Source organism: Loxodonta africana, chromosome 25 (genome assembly GCF_030014295.1).
Source record: "Loxodonta africana isolate mLoxAfr1 chromosome 25, mLoxAfr1.hap2, whole genome shotgun sequence".
NCBI lineage: Eukaryota > Metazoa > Chordata > Mammalia > Proboscidea > Elephantidae > Loxodonta > Loxodonta africana.
The window spans coordinates 33,197,511-33,213,947 of NC_087366.1; the positions used below are offsets into that span (position 1 = coordinate 33,197,511).

General features: G+C 43.2%; 1 protein-coding gene across 8 annotated transcripts in view; it reads left to right on the plus strand.

Moving 5' to 3' along the window:
* DISC1 (DISC1 scaffold protein) overlaps positions 1-16,437 on the plus strand; it is a 419,870-nt gene that overhangs the window by 362,235 nt on the left and 41,198 nt on the right. Inside the window, exon 11 of one of the 8 annotated variants that reach the window (XM_064276668.1) lies at positions 1,662-15,402. The exons of the other annotated variants lie outside the window; for them this stretch is intronic. Coding sequence (XP_064132738.1) covers positions 1,662-1,725 — 64 coding nt within the window. The 3' untranslated portion in view covers positions 1,726-15,402. Of the gene's footprint in view, positions 1-1,661; positions 15,403-16,437 lie in introns of those variants that run through there. 8 annotated transcript variants of the gene reach the window in all.

Consider the following 16,437-nt stretch of genomic DNA (forward strand, 5'->3'; position numbering starts at 1 on the left):
AGCATCTAGCTCAAGAGGAGGTGTCCAGAAAAGGTGGCATTGGAACTGAATGGAGAACTGGTCAAGACAGATGGCAGAAAGGAAGGCATTCTAGAGAAAGAGGCCAACATAAGCAAAGCCTGGGGATTAATAAGTACGTGGACTAATGGGAATTTGAGAAAAAAGGATCACACAGTGTCAAGATTATGAGTACTGGAGTCAGAGGATCTGGATTCTTAGTCCTGGCCTCAATGCTTTCTAGTATTATGACCTTGGAAAAATGATTTAGTCTCTCTAAATTTCAGTTTCCCCATCTATAAAAAGAAATAGAATAGTACCCTTCTGATGGAATTATTATGCAGATTAAATTATATGGAAAGCATGTTTTCACCATTAATGGTACATGCTCACCATTAATGGTTTGCTGCCATTATTATTATTATTATTGAAAAGGCTGGAGATTAGAGTCATGCTATGTATGTACAGAATTTTCAAGTATTTTTCAGTTGTACCACAGAGAATTACTTTCAGTCCTTTAGATGAAACCTTTCTGTTTGTAACTAGTGACATAAGTCAAAGTCCAGTAGTCCAGTTTGTAACATAATAATGAATCTCTGTTACCATTTATAATAACTGTTGTTGTTTCTGTCATCTCAAGAGACACGTTTCCATATATGCATGTGATGGTTAAGATTGTATGCCAGCTTGGCTAGGCCATGATCCTCAGTGATTTGGCAGTTATGATGTAGTTTGGCAGCTACATAATGATATAAATCACCTCCATAATAAGATCTGATATAAGATAATCACTTCCCATGATGAGATCTCATATGAGCAGCCAGTCAGTTGAAAGGGAGTTTCCTTGGGAATGTGGCCTGCATTTAATACAAGTGGACTTTCTGGCAAAGCTCATTGGCTTTTGCTTCCTCTGGATCCTGCAACTGGCTCCTGTTCATCTGACCACTGGTTCTTGGGACTTGAGCTAGCAGCTTACCTGCTGTCTCACTTGCTGATCATGGGATTCGTCAGCCTCTGCAGCCTGTGAGCCAGAGGCCTGCTGTCTGACCTGCCGATCTTAGGTTCATCAGCCCCTGCAGCTGCATGAGTCAGGAGAAGCCTCCAGCCTGACCCACGGACTTGGGACTTTCCATGTGCCATTTCCTTGATATAAATCTCTCAGTGTATATTATTTATACGCTTCACTGTTTTGCTTCTCTGAGAACCCAGCCTAAGACAATGCACAAAAATAAGCAAGGGCAACTGTAAAATAATTAGTAGGTAAGGGTGGCTTTGAGTCTCTGGCTGTGTATTTGACACCAAAATGACCAGTTAAGTTCCTAAGTGTTTTGTTTGGTTTCTGTCTAAAATAGGAAATCGTGTCCCCCTAGTGAAGAAGGAGACGTTGAAATGTTTGTCATAAAATAAATTAAAATCTAGCACCATCTAAGCATGGGTTTTGTCATCAGGAGGGAATTCAATCCCGGGCCCATCAACTAGCTAGCTGTGTAACTGAGCAAATATCAGACTCTCTTGAGCTCACATCCTGATTTGTGAAGTTGAGATAATAATTCTACTCATCTCTCAGTGAAACAATTAAATAATGCGTGAACAGTGCCTAGAACCAGCCAGACACAGAGAGGGTGATACCCACTAATCTCCTCTCCCATCATCTTCTAATTCAGCCCTGCCTGTTCTCAGCTTTCCCGATCTGGTGGTCTGGAGTTGCAAATGGCCAGTTTAAGATGAAGCCTCACTGGGCCCTTGAGGAGACATTCAATTGGAAATTCAGTGGCTCCGTGGGGCAGTATGGAGGAGCAGGTTTTCAGGTTTGCACACTCCCTTCTCCAAATTCTTCTCAGTCGCCTTTATTCTTTTATGACAAATGGACTTTGAGCAGTGGTAGTGTTTTCACCAGGGGTTGAAGGAATGAAGGAATTGATGGCCTTGTTTTCTTTAGAATGAGCCATAACATCCCTTTGTTCATAGAGGTAATAAATTCAGCATCCTCAGATTAGATAATGTATGTTCAGTATCAGTAGGAAACAAACAGAGAAGTAAATATTTGCTATAAAATGTCTTTCTGATTCCTTGAACATTAGTTAATTTCCTGGATCTGACAAGTCAGTTTCCCCACGACATCCGCCTCACATTTAGAGTCAAAGGGAAAACAATCCCCACAGCAAGGAGCCTGTCACTGGGTGTATCCAGTAGAGTTAATGTAACACTAGTGCAGAAACTCTGAATATTGATAAGGATGTGACAGGCCATGCTTAAAGTTTGGTGTCACATTCAAATAACTGGCTGAGAGATGGAAATAAAACAAAAAATTAATCCCCCTCTTGGAATCTCATACAAATTCACTTAGTGGTTGGTTGCTGCTCAGCAGTGTGTCTCCTTTTTCCCCATTAATAGTCATAATCAAACAGCCATTATTGGTTTTCAGCAACAGCATAATTGTTTTTACCTCCTTATTTTCTGGAGCAGTCAGCCTGCTCACGGGAAAGGGCAGTTGTATAATCGTCTTTCCACATAAACTCTAAGAAGTCAGTTTTGCCCCCCAGATATTGATGTCAGCCTGCTCACTCTGGTGGAGTGAAAGAATGAAATCATTTTATCGTGCTATTTTTAGACTTCAATTTAGATTTCAGCCTTTATGATACTTTGTGTACTGGGGACAGAGGCACTGATGCACAGTTCAGCTGTAAGATATTTAGGTTCTAACTGCAGGTGATAGATTTCTTCTTCTTAGCACTAGGCGCACAAAGACTGCAGCACCCGGTGCTCAGCCACATTTCCCTCCCTGGCAGCAGGAAGCAGAGCCACGGATTATAGATTTAAGATATGTTCTGTGTTGACGATGCTTGCGATGGAACTTGCTGCCAGCAGTCACACCGTTGTCAGTTTGCCTGTGAAGCTTTCGTCTGATTTTTATATGCGTAAATGTTTACTGCCACTCACTCTCTCTATAAACCAAATTAGTTCACTTGGCCTTCTTCGCTTTTCTAGCCAGTTTCCCAGAGGTGGTAGATGAGAACCAGAATGAAGAAAAAGTATTTCTTTGATGGATTTCCTTCTTAAAAAAGAAGGACCTAGGCACGGGGGTTCCAGGTATCTTTTTCTCAGCTGTGAGGGAAGACCCTCAACTCATGTGATCGCCCTAGTCTTAGGTGTTAGTACTGAGTTAGCCTCAAATCCTGAGGGTATCATGGGAAGTACCTCAAAATCTTCTGTCATGTATATTTTGTCACATGCACCAAAATTCAGATAGGTTTGTGTTCTGGGCGCATATGATTTGGCAGTCCATAAAACCCATGACATGGCCTTGCTACTCAAAGTATGGAGTACAGACCAGCAGCATCGACATCATCTAGGATGGTGTTAAAAATACAGAATCTCAGGCCCCTCCTTGACCTACAAACCAGAATCCATATTTTAACAAAGTCTCCAAGTGATTCATATGCACATCGATTACTTTGTCTTTTTAAAATCACAGGTCCTTTTAAGGGTCTCATGAAATCTGGGGCATCTCTTCCCATGAAAATGCACGTACACACAAGAGTTTGCATATAACTTCAGTGAGTGCAGGTTCCTTGGAATTCAGTAAGGACTACTGTTCATAGGAATAGAGGGCATGCCTGGGGGATCCCCCCAAAGCCACGGTCCTATGATGATGACTCAAGCTGCTGCTTGATTGTCATATTGAATCTGTTTTCACCCTCAGTCAAGATCCTTGCACATTAAGGGGCACGGCTCCAGGGGTTGGCACTTAGCAGCCCCCTGTTTCCTTTCATCCATGCAGCTCACCTTCACCAGGCCTTGCGATCATTGTCCTGGCTTGGCAACTTGGTCTTTTGTGTTCTCCCTTCTCAATATCAGGACAGGGGATGTCAGGTGTTTTGGGATGAATGTGCAGTGGTAGCAGCCACCTGAAAGATGTCCACCAAGGTTCTTCCCCACTCAGGTAGGCTTGTAGGGAAGAGGTCTTCCTATGTTTCAGCCATAGATGCACCCAGACCACAGGCCCTCATAGAAGCTCCCCTCCACATTCCATTCTTGGTTTTGCTCTCTTCCAAGCCCTCACAGTGCCTGAGGGAAACACACAGCAGCCTGCAGCAAACCTTTAGGAAATCAGCTAATTCACTGATGGATTTGCTTGTCCACCAAGGACGTACTCACTGACCTTGAAGAGTTCTTGCTTCGGTAGGGAAGCAAATATGTGCAGATCGTTACAGTGATGAATATGATATGATGAATGTCAAAATAAAGATATGAGCAAAATGCTATGCAGTGCTTTTCCAAGAAAAGTGAGGCAGAGCTTCAAAGGGAAGAGACTTTTTAGCTAAGTTCTAAGGAATAGATATGAGATTGTCTGCAACAAGGGCTGTGGGACTGATTATCTTGAGAAACTGCAGAGCTGGGAAGGTCCAGGTGAGGAAGTCAGGATATCAGAAGTGCTTGTACAGCTCTGAGTGCTTTACATATATTAACTTTATGATCGTCTCAATGATCCTTCTTATTTTGTGGAGGAGAAAATAGATGCACAGGGAGGTTCAGCACCTTGGCTGTGGTGCACAGCAAGTAAGAAGTGAAGCTGGACTTTGAACCTATCACCAGACCCCTGCACTAGACCGCCTTGCAGAAATTCCACCCTTCAGCTTAGAAACGGGAACTTGAAGTGCAGCCCTGACCAGGACTCTAGAGGCAGGCCCAGGAGGTGGCTGGCACTGTCTTTTCCTCCCCCCACTGGCTCCACTCTCTTTCCAACCAGTCTAACTTCATCAGTGAACAATATCCGCCTGCCATCACTCTTGACTCTGTGTAAAACTTTGGGCCTCTGAGTTATGGGGTAAAGAAAGGTGAATATTTCTCTGGATTGTCTACTGTTCCATTATCTCACACTTTATGGGGATCTGCCTCATGTCATATGCTCAGGCGATCTCCCTCAGTCTTAGAGGGCCTGCCCTTCAGGTGCAGAATAGAGAGCCCTGTTCCTGGCGAAGGTCTTTGGACAAGGCTAACAGGCTCCTTTTGCCTCATGACCCTCTGCCCCATGTGTAACATTTACTGCAGGAGTCCTAGAAGGCAAGTGAGAGACAAGGCTGCTCTTTGGTACTGTTGGGACATCCTCCTCTGCCTCGTCCCTTCTGCCCATGGGGGACAGCTGGTAGCCTGTCAGGGAGAAGACCTGTCTCTCTATCTTCCCTTTCCTTCTCTCAGTGTGGCTGGTCACTGGTGAAGAGTGTGGGTTTCCTCTGTCAAGTGGGCAGTGTCCGCATCTTCTGTTTTCACATGCTAGAAATTCCTCTGCCACACTTGCTCTCCCTGTGCACACTCCCGGATGTAGGCTTACAGCACCCAGTCTGCTTCTTTTCCACAATTAAAACAGCCTCTCACCCTCACAAGTGGGCTGTTCACTGGGACACTGGTTGCTGGGACACTTTCCTCTTCCTGCTCCCAACAGTGTCACAGAAGTCCCTTGCGCCATAGTTATTGTAGGCTTGGAGGTAACGTTTCCACTTTCCTCAGTTTGTGCATAGGAAAGTACATCTATGATGTTAAAATTGACAGGACTCCCCTGAGGAGTCTGGCCGGCTCTGGCCCCGACTGTTTTCTTCAGTTCTTATACCGAGAGGCCAGCCTAACCATGCTGTCGGAATATGCATGCAGCCTGGCTTATCTGTAAGTTGCTTTCACTGTTCTCCCTGGAACCCATTTTGGTTAGGAGACAATACTTTATTCTGTTTTTCCAACAAACAGGCATATGTGTCTACTTAGCCCATGCAATCCTTGCCTCCTTACCTCTGGCCTACCCCTTTGTCAAATAGAATATTTTGAGTGTGAGGTTTTAGCAGGCCCATTTTCCATCCCACTTTCATGGCATTTATCACTGAGCTCACCTTTGAAAGCTCTGTTTTGAGAGGTCAAAAGAGTGCTAGATTTCACCTGTAGTGCAGGGTTGGCCAGCTCCGTTTCTTTCTCAGTGGGCTCTTGGAATTTGTCCACGAGATAAGCTGAGAGAGGCAATTTATGAGGCATGCTCTCTCCTTGTCTCACTCCTGTTTCCCTTTAAAATTTTTTGGCTGCCCTCAATGTCAACATGTGTTTCCGTTTATCCTGTAGACCTCAGGAGCTAAATGTGGCTTGTCTTTCTGAAGTGTTCCTATTCTGATGCCTGTTGCCCTGACTTTCAGCAGGCACTGATCAAACATGGGGCCCCAAGACCAGGACAAGGACTTCTGTGCAGAGAGGAGGTTTAGCACAAGGTTAAGGATGGTACATATTTTGGCAAAATGACAAAAGGAAAAGAAGTGGGCAAAGCATGTTTTCGCATTTCTTTCTTACTACAAAAGCTAAAAGCAAAGGATATGTGTGGCTTATTTAAAAAAAAAAAAAAGGGAATAAAATGTAAAATAAAAGCGTCCTTGCTCCTCCCCCAACCATGAGGAATCTGTTAAGAGTTTCAAGTGTATCCTTCCAGAAATATTTCACTCATGCATGGGCATAAGTGGATATATATGCCTGTCTTTTTGTTACTTTAAAAAAATTCAAATGGGATCATAATAGAAAACTGGTCTGTGCCTTGCCTTTCTCACTTAGTTTTCCTTGAAGATCTATCCGTATTCAAAGACACAGCTCAACCTTCTGTTGAAAATAGTTGCAGAGTATATAACGATGAATTTGGTTGATTCCCATTTTCTCCATTGGATTGTTTCCAATTATTACTCTTGCTGCAATTACTGTTCTTTTTCTCGTGTCTTTTTTTTTTTCCCCTTGTCTGAATATATTTGCCAGGTAAGTGCTTAGAAGTGGAAATAGCCACCTCAAACAGCATGTGCATTTTTGACAAATATTGCCAAATTACTTTCCCAAGAAAGGGTACTGATCTATCCCTCTACCTCTAAAGCAGTGCACCATACACCTTCCAAACTTTCATTTCCTAATTTGCACATCTTTATTTTGAATGAGGCTGATCATTGTTTCACATTTATTTGCCTTTCGAGTTTCTTCTTCTTCCTCTACCTATCCTGCCTATTTTTCTTTGGGATGTTTGCTTTTTTTCTTATTGAGCTTCACAACTCTTTGTAGGTTAAGGAATTTAACTCTTGGACTTTGCTACATGTTACAATTTTTTTGTTTCTAATATGTCACTTGTATTTTGACTCATTTTGTGACATTTTTGCCATGTAGAAGTTTACACTTAAGTGTGTCCAGATTTATCACTTTTCCCCCTTTTTGATTTCCAGGTTTTGTGTCTTGCTCAGAAAGGTTTTCTCCACTTCAAAATTAGAGCTAAATAATTAAAAATTTTATTTCATTATTGGACAGCTTAGAAGCCAAATATTACACTGTCAAGGTAGAGTGGCAGATTGAGAACTATCCTGAGACTGAGAGTTTTAATGTAATCATTCCATCAGGACCATTTATCAGGAAAGCTTTCCCCTGTTAACCTTTATTAGGATGGATATTTTTAGACTTAATTGTTTTCTTCACTTCAAATTAAAGGAGTCCTTTAGCTGTAACTCCCATAAAAGTGCATTCAATTCATTAAATACATATTAAGTTCCTACAGTGGGTATCACCTTCCTGGACTGTATGCTTCACAGGATTAAAAAAAAAATGAGTAAGAAATATTCTCTAACCTCTTTGAGTATATATAGTAGAAGAAGGCATATAACCATAAAAACCAGAAATCAAGGCAGAATGTAGTAACTGTCGTAATTACTAAATGCCACATGAGTTTAGAAAAATTAGAGAATATATATGGTTGTAGGGATCAGGGCTCCAGGAATTGATGGAATGTCAATTGAGATGTTTCAACAAACAGATGCAGCGCTGGAGGCGCTCACTCATCTATGCCAAGAAATATGGAAGACAGCTTCCTGGCCAACTGACTGGAAGAGATCCATATTTATGCCTATTCCCAAGAAAGGTGATCCAACTGAATGTGGAAATTATAGAACAATATCATTAATATCACACGCAAACAAAATTTTGCTGAAGATCATTCAAAAACTGCTGCAGCAGTATATCGACAGGGAGCTGCTAGAAATTCAGGCCAGTTTCAGAAGAGGTCGTGGAACCAGGGATATTATTGCTGATGTCAGATGGCTCCTGGCTGAAAGCAGAGAATAACAGAAGGATGTTTACCTGTGTTTTATTGACTATGCAAAGGCATTCGACTGTGTGGATCATAACAAACTATGGCTAACACTGCGAAGAATGGGAATTACAGAACACTTAATTGTGCTCATGAGGAACCTTTACATACATCAAGAGGCAGGTGTTCGGACAAAACAAGGGGATACTGATAGGTTTAAAGTCAGGAAAGGTATGCGTCAGGGTTATATTCTTTCACCATACCTATTTAATCTGTATGCTGAACAAATAATACGAGAAACTGGACTATATGAAGAAGAACGGGGCATCAGGATTGGAGGAAGGCTCGTTAACAACCTGCGTTATGCAGATGACACAACCTTGCTTACTGAAAGTGAAGAGGACTTGAGGCACTTACTGATGAAGATCAAAGATCACAGCCTTCAGTATGGATTACACCTCAACATAAAGAAAACAAAAATCCTCACAACTGGACCAATGAGCAACATCATGATAAAGGGAGAAAAGATTGAAGTTGTCAAGGGTTTCATTTTACTTGGATCCACAATCAACAGCCTTGGAAGCAGCAGTCAAGAAATCAAAAGACTCATTGCATTGGGTAAATCTGCTGCAAAGGACCTCTTCAAAGTGTTGAAGAGCAAAGATATCACCCTAAAGACTAAGGTGCACCTGACCCAGGCCATGGTATTTTCAATCACATCATATGCGTGTGAAAGCTGGACAATGACTAAGGAAGACCGAAGAAGAGTCGACGCCTTTGAATTGTGGTGTTGGTGAAGAGTATTGAATATACCATGGACTGCCAAAAGAACGAACAAATCTGTCTTGGAAGAAGTGTGGCCAGAATGCTCCTTAGAGGCAAGGATGGCGAGACTGCATCTTACATATTTTGGACATGTTGTCAGGAGGGATCAGTCCCTGGAGAAGGACATCATGCTTGGCAGAGTACAGGGTCAGCAGAAAAGAAGAAGACCCTCAACAAGGTGGATTGACACAGTGGCTGCAACAATGAGCTCAAGCATAACAATGATTGTAAGGATGGCGTAGTACTGGGCAGTGTTTCGTTCTGTTGTGCATAGGGTCGCTATGAGTCGGAACCGACTCGATGGCACCTAACAACAACAACAACAAAGGGACCAGGGAAGAGTTCTTTCTTAAAGTGACATTTGAGGTGGGCCCTGATCTGTTGGTTGGGTTGTAATGGGTGGTGATTATGGAGAAGAAAAAGCCTACGAAATGTTCGTCCGTAACGGAAAGGTGTGTATTTGTCCTGGGAACAGTTAGTGCTCCACTCTGCTGGCATGTAAGGAATACAAAGGGGAGCAATGGGCAGAGAGGCCAGAGAAGGGGCTCAGGCCATCTTGGGCAAAACCTTGAAAGACTGCTCTCTACTTGGCAAGCAATGGGAACCATTAAAGATTCTGGAGCAACAATAGATGGGATAGATTGGAAGAGTGAAATATTTGAAGGCAGAAAGTTTAGTCATTAACTGTAATTTTCTAGGGGTGAAGAAACGGAATGCTTAACTTGGGGTAGCAATTGAAATGGGGAAAAACACAATTGAATGATATTCTCAATGTATAATCTATGGCTGCATAAAAGGGCTGAGGAAAAGAAAAATGTTAAAAATGATCACAGTTTCTGGTCCTCATTCAAGTCACTCCCTTAATAGGGCATGTGTTGAGTGTCTCATCATGTCAGCACTGTGCTAGACTCTAGGAATAGAGCAATGGGCACAACAGACAGGGGTCCTTGCTCTTGAGGGATGTATTTCTAATGGGGCAAGAGACTCTGAACAAGCCAGGATGATTGCAAGAATAAAGAATCCATGAATAGAAATAGAGAAATTAAGAGGAGGAGCTGATTTGATGGGGATCCCTGATGACTTTGATTTGTGTCCTAAAATTGAGTTTTCGATACTTGCTCCAGATAATTATCTATCTAATTATTTCTGGTGTTATCCTCTTTCCTTTCTCACCCGGGTGTACTACTGAGTGGTGTGGAAAAATGAAACAAAACAAAACCCAAAAAACCTTCGTTCCTTTGAGTTTTGAATAGGCTTCAAAATTGAAAAGGATTTTTAAAACCCATGGCTGATTTGCTTATCCAGAAGAGGAGAGAGAAGCTACGAAATCTTATTTTCAGAATATATCCCTGATTTCTACCTTTGCTTCCTCATTTGTAAAACAGAGGTCTGTCTTAGAATAAGAGGCCTGGTTGTACAGTGGTTAAAGTGCTCAGCTTCTAACCAAAAGATCAGCGGTTGGAACCCACCAGCCGGTCAGGGGAGAAAGATGTGACAGTCTGCTTCTGTAAAGATTTACGGCCTGGGAAACCATATAGGGCAGTTCTGCTCTGTCCTGTAGAGTCACTGTGAGTCAGAATCAACTCAGCGGCAGTGGGTTTTGGTTTGGATCCCAGAACAATAATTTTATTTTGTTCTCATTTGGGGGTCTCCCATGGGGTTGCAGGCAGATGTCAGCTCAGCTGGGCTAGAATGTCCAAAATGGCTCTCTCACATGGCTGGCAGTTGATAGCAGTCAGCTAGGAGCTCTGCTGGGGCTGTTGACCACAGCGCCTACATGTAGTCAGCATGGTGATCTCAGGATGGACAGACACCTTGTATGGCACCTGGCTTCCCCAGAGCAAGTGTTCCAGAAGAACCAAGTGGAAGCTACGTGACCTTTTCTGACCTAACCTTGGAAGCTACATGGCATCACTCCCTTTATGTTCTGCTGGTTACAAGTAAGTCACTTAGGCCAGCCTGGATTCAAGAGGAGAGGATACAGACTCTACCACTTAACTGTAGAAAATTTGAATATATGTTTCAAAACCACCAATGTAGTAATGCTATCTACCTCATAAACTTGCTTTGAGGATTAAGTGACATAATATATGTAGACTTCTTATAACAGTACCTGATCAATAACAGTGATGATGGTGGTGATGATGATGATGATGATGATGAGTAACTTCATTGTCTTTCTGCAAAATGTCTTTTGCTGTCACTGCCCAAGGTTGAATCTTGGGAAGAATGAACCATTGGTCTCACTCAATCTGCATTTCTTATGTAATAATATGAGGGTCATAAAATAATACAGCCCACAATGGTTATATGTTAGCTACCGTACATGTACATTTAAGCGTGATTTTATTGCCTCCTGTTACTCAAGATTTGAGAAGTTATATATATATTTTCTATTACTACTCCTCTTTTATACATTGCATGTACTATTTTGTATGGTCATTATTACAACCTGGAAACCCTCATGGCGTAGTAGTTAATTGCTAACTGCTGCCAGCCAAAAGGTTGGCAGATCAAATCCACCAGGTGCGCCTTGGAAACTCCATGGGGCAGTTCTATTCTGCCCTATAGGGTCGCTATGAGTCAGAATCAACAGAATAGCAACAAGTTTGGTTTGTTTTTTGGTTTATTACCACCTAACCTCTGAGATAGACCAGAAGAAACCAAATCTGTTGCCACTGAGTTGATTCCAACTCATAGAGACCCAATAGAACTACGCTATTGGGTTTTCAAGGCTGTAATCTTTACGGAAGCAGACTACCACATCTTTCTCTGGTGGAGCCACTGGTGAATTTGAACAGCCAACCTTTTGGTTAGCAGCCAAGTGCCTAACCACTGTGCTACCAGGGCTTCTCTGAGATAGACACAAAAGATGTTATATTACAAACGAAGAAATTCAAATCGAGACAGGAAAATCATTTTTCAAAGGCCACCAAGCTTTGTGGTAGAGGCCAAACTTCAATCCAAGTCTTCTGATTTTGGTTGAATCAGCTGTGTTCAGCCACAGTTACTTGGAACACAACTCCAACTGGCTTAAACAGTAGTAGGATGGGTACCTAGTTTGTTGATTGAGCAGCTCAGCCTTTTCATCAAAATCCTAGATTCCTTTCATCTCTCTTTCTGCAATTTTCCATCCATAATGTATCTTTGTCTGCAGGCTGGTTCCATTAGAATCACAAGATAGATGCAATGGTTCCTTTGTTAATTTCTGTTAGTAGAGAGTAAAAACTACTCCCTGTCTATGACCACCCAAGCATGGACCAAAAGACATCATCTGATTGAATTCAGATCAACTGTCTTGGGTTATGTGCCAGTCCCCGGACTAAAGACCTGGCCAGATGAATGCCACAGTTTGATGGACTTAATCTAATCACAATCTACCTGAGAATCTAGAGAGGGGTAGCCAACCAGTGTCTCCCAAGGTGGAAGGGTTGGTTACTTGAATACAATGCGAGTTCTTTTAGGAAGAACAAAGAGAGGAAGGGAAGCTAGGCAGGCAACCAACTGTGTCCACTCTGACTCCTGATCACTTTCCCATATGTTATTTCCTCTTGTCATATTATCAGATGTCACTTTGGGGAAAAGACTGAAATGTCCAAAAGTCATCGCTCAGTGAAGAATTGCATTGATTTTTCTCTCTTTGAAAATACAAGAAAAAAAAAAAGAATAAAGTTCAACTGTTTCTAGAGCATTTTTTTAAAATCATAGACTACATTGTTGTTGCTCAGGGAATGAAAAATTTCAGACACATGAGGAATCTTTGTGCTTCAGCAACTTGCAGTTGAAAGTTTAATACCATTCACATATTAGTTTGCTATTTTACACCACCATGGTTCTGTAAAAAGATCTGGTTATCTTCCAAGTTTTGAAACAAAGATAAAATACTAATGCCCTTTAAAGAACAATATTAAAAAGTCAGGAAAGAGAGATTGGTGATGAGAGCTGAAACTATAAGCGTCCGTGTCAGAACTCAGTATTCACATTGCTTAAATGCATAGAAGTTTGCCTACAAACCTGCCTACCCTCTCCCTCACCACCACCCCTCGTATAAAACATACACGCGCCTCAGCCCCGTGATGATTCAAGTCACAGTCAGATGATCACAGAGAGCCCATTTACTTCAAACTAGCATGTCAGATCAAACAGCAGAAAAGCACTGCCATGGGGAGGATATAAAATAGGTGACCTGGATCTTGAGCATCCCCCAGCCTTCCCAGCTCCCAGAGGGACAGGTAGTTACAGCTGAGGAAGACTATGTATTTCTGCAAGCACAGAAATATAGATTATCCCATTATACCTTAGATGGTACCCCACACTCCCACTGCCTAAACTCATTAGGAGAGGCACAACTTAGAGCCTTTTCATCCCCTTCGCCAAAGGATCACCAGCCCAAACAGTTTATGTTCCTAAGGGAATATGGACTTAGATTTACTTGGTGAATCTCAGTTCTCTACTCAAGAAATTTTCCCCAAACACTGAAGTTAAAGCTGGAAGCTGCTTCATTACTGGCTGTGAAAACATCACCAAAGAGCCCACATAGCTCAAGTAGCTGTGAGTCACTCATGAAAGGGATTTATTACTAATGACCTCATTATTCTCTTGTGCATGAAGAGCAAAGCATCTGAAATCAACCACTAAGTTCTTTAGTACAAACAGATGTAATAAGTAGATATTTTTAAAAGCTAAAGCTTGATGAAATTGTTACATGGACCATAATGAAACACTGCAATTTTTCACCTACAGGCTTATGATTTAGCATGAATTCCTAAAATTGGCTTCCAAGCTTTGACATGTGCATTCTAAGATACATTTCTGGACTAACCCCACTTTTACTCAAAGGCTATACCATATTTCTCAAATAGCAAATAGATACCATGTTACAGTATCCAAATCATTATACTGTAGAAAATTGTTTACAGAAGTAACTTTTTTTCCTTAGGAAAGTTACAAGAGCTGGGATGCTGGCTCTTTTCCCTAAATTCAGCCCCTTACATACCACAGAATCCAGAGAGATGTTGATGGATCTGTTAAATTAAGAAAAATAAAAAGATAAAATAACTGAGAAACCCCCAGACAACTGGAGGTGATTGGTCCCCATGTGGGGAAGAAACAGATGATAAAGTGGAGAACAGATTTGCAGGCATGCTCTTTTCTCCTTCCACATTGCCTGGGAAGGCCAGTGCCCACTGCTTCCGTTCTGAGAAACAGCAACCACACCTGCCAGCCAGTGTAAACCCTGAGGTCAGGAATATCAATGGAACAGCAGAGGAGCACTGCCATCAGGAAGATATAAAATAGCTGGCCTGGATCTTTGAGCATCCCCCAACCCTCCCAGCTCCCTGAGGAATAAAAATACCAAATCCTTTGCCATCCAGTTCTATTCTGACTCATAGTGACCGTATAGGACAGAGTAGAACTGCCCCATAGAGTTTCCAAGGAGCAACTGGTGGATTCAAACTGCCGGCTTTTGGTTAGCAGTTGAGACCTTAACCACTGTGTCACCAGGGCTCCCCCTCCCCCCAGGGATAGGTAATTACAACTGAGGAAGACTGAAGGATTACCAGCCAAAATAGTTAGTATTTCTAAGGAAATATGAACTCATAAGGAAAATAAATTGTTTTATGGGTGTAAGTTCTTGATTTTAATGAAGTAAAATTTATCATCCAATTTATTTACTATTAAAAAATTTTTTTTATTAGTACATTTTATATCCCGTTTAAGAGATTTTTGCCGACTATAAAATCATAAAAATATTACCCTGAGGAGGTGGGGCCAAGATGGCGGACTAGGTAGACGCTACCTCGGATCCCTCTTGCAACAAAGACTCGGAAAAACAAGTGAATCGATCACATACATAACAATCTACGAACCCTGAACAACAAACACAGATTTAGAGACGGAGAACGAACAAATACGGGGAAGCAACAATTGTTTTCAGAGCCTGGAACCAGCGTACCAGTCAGGTAACCTTTGGCACCCGATTTGGGGCAGAGCCCAGGGGAGCAGAAGGCACAAACAAGGGGCCCAGCCCTAGCCCCCGAACTCACTCCAGGAGGGGGCCCAGCCGGTTCGCGCAGGCGGCGTGGCGACGCACCCGGTGGGAGAAGTCCCCAGGAGGCAGTGACTGATCTTGGAGTGGGGAGAGCAGCGTCCCAGCCGGGGAACCGTCCCGCCGGGATTTTGGCTGGGTGCAGGCACGGCATAAGCACGGAGAGCTGCTCAACCCCCCTGAACTAACCCCGGGAGGGGGCCCAGCCGGTTTGCGCGGGCGGCGTGGCGACGCAGCCGGTGGGAGAAGTCCCTGGGAGGCAGTGACTGGTCTTGGAGTGGGGAGAGCAGCGTCCCAGCCAGGGAACCGTCCCGCCGGAATTTTGACTGGCCGCAGGCACGGCATAAGCACGGAGAGCTGCTCCACCCCCCTGAACTAACCCCGGGAGGGTACCCAGCCGGTTTGCGCGGGCGGCGTGGCGACGCAGCCGGTGGGAGAAGTCCCCGGGAGGCAGTGACTGGTCTTGGAGCGGGGAGAGCAGCGTCCCAGCCGGGACACGCGGTCACGGCACAAGCACGGGGAGCTGCTCCACTTACCTGAACTAACCCCGGGAGGGGGCCCAGCCGGTTCGCGGAGGCGGCACGGCGACGCGGCTGGCGGGACGAGAAGTCCCCGGGAGGCAGTGACTGATTTTGGAGTCGAGAGTGCACCGTCCCAGCAGGGGAACCTTAAAGTTGGGCGTGGGGCTGGCAGCGGAGGATCTGACCGTGACTTCAGCGGGCCAGACCCCCCGGGGGCAATCTCCACACAGCCAGCACACATAGGCGACGCGCCCCACGGGAATCTCAGATATAATAGTCATTCCAAGCAAGACAAGCAACTCTGGCTATATTCTGAGGTGCTACTCTCCTATCTCTCTGATCCCTCCCCCACCGTCCCCAGGCGGCTTCATTAACATCTGAAAGGCCTGAGCGAGAGGGAGAACTCTGATAGGGATCTGACTGCATTTTTTTTTAGCGGATTTTCTGGAAAAACTAGTTTCCCGGTGATGGCTCGGAGACAACAATCCATATCAAACCACTTAAAGAAGCAGACCATGACAGCTTCTCCAACCCCCCAAACAAAAGAATCAAAATCTTTCCCAAATGAAGATACAATCCTGGAATTATCAGATACAGAATATGAAAAACTAATTTACAGAATGCTTCAAGACATCACAAACAAAATAAGGCAAACTGCAGAAAAAGCCAAGGAACACGCTGATAAAACTGTTGAAGAACTCAAAAAGATTCTTCAAGAACATAGTGGAAAAATTAATAAGTTGCAAGAATCCATAGAGAGACAGCATATAGAAGTCCAAAAGATTAACAATAAAATTACAGAATTAGACAATGCAATAGGAAGTCAGAGGAGCAGACTCGAGCAATTAGAATGCAGACTGGGACATCTGGAGGACCAGGGAATCAACACCAACATAGCTGAAAAAAAATCAGATAAAAGAATTAAAAAAAATGAAGAAACCCTAAGAATCATGTGGGACTCTATC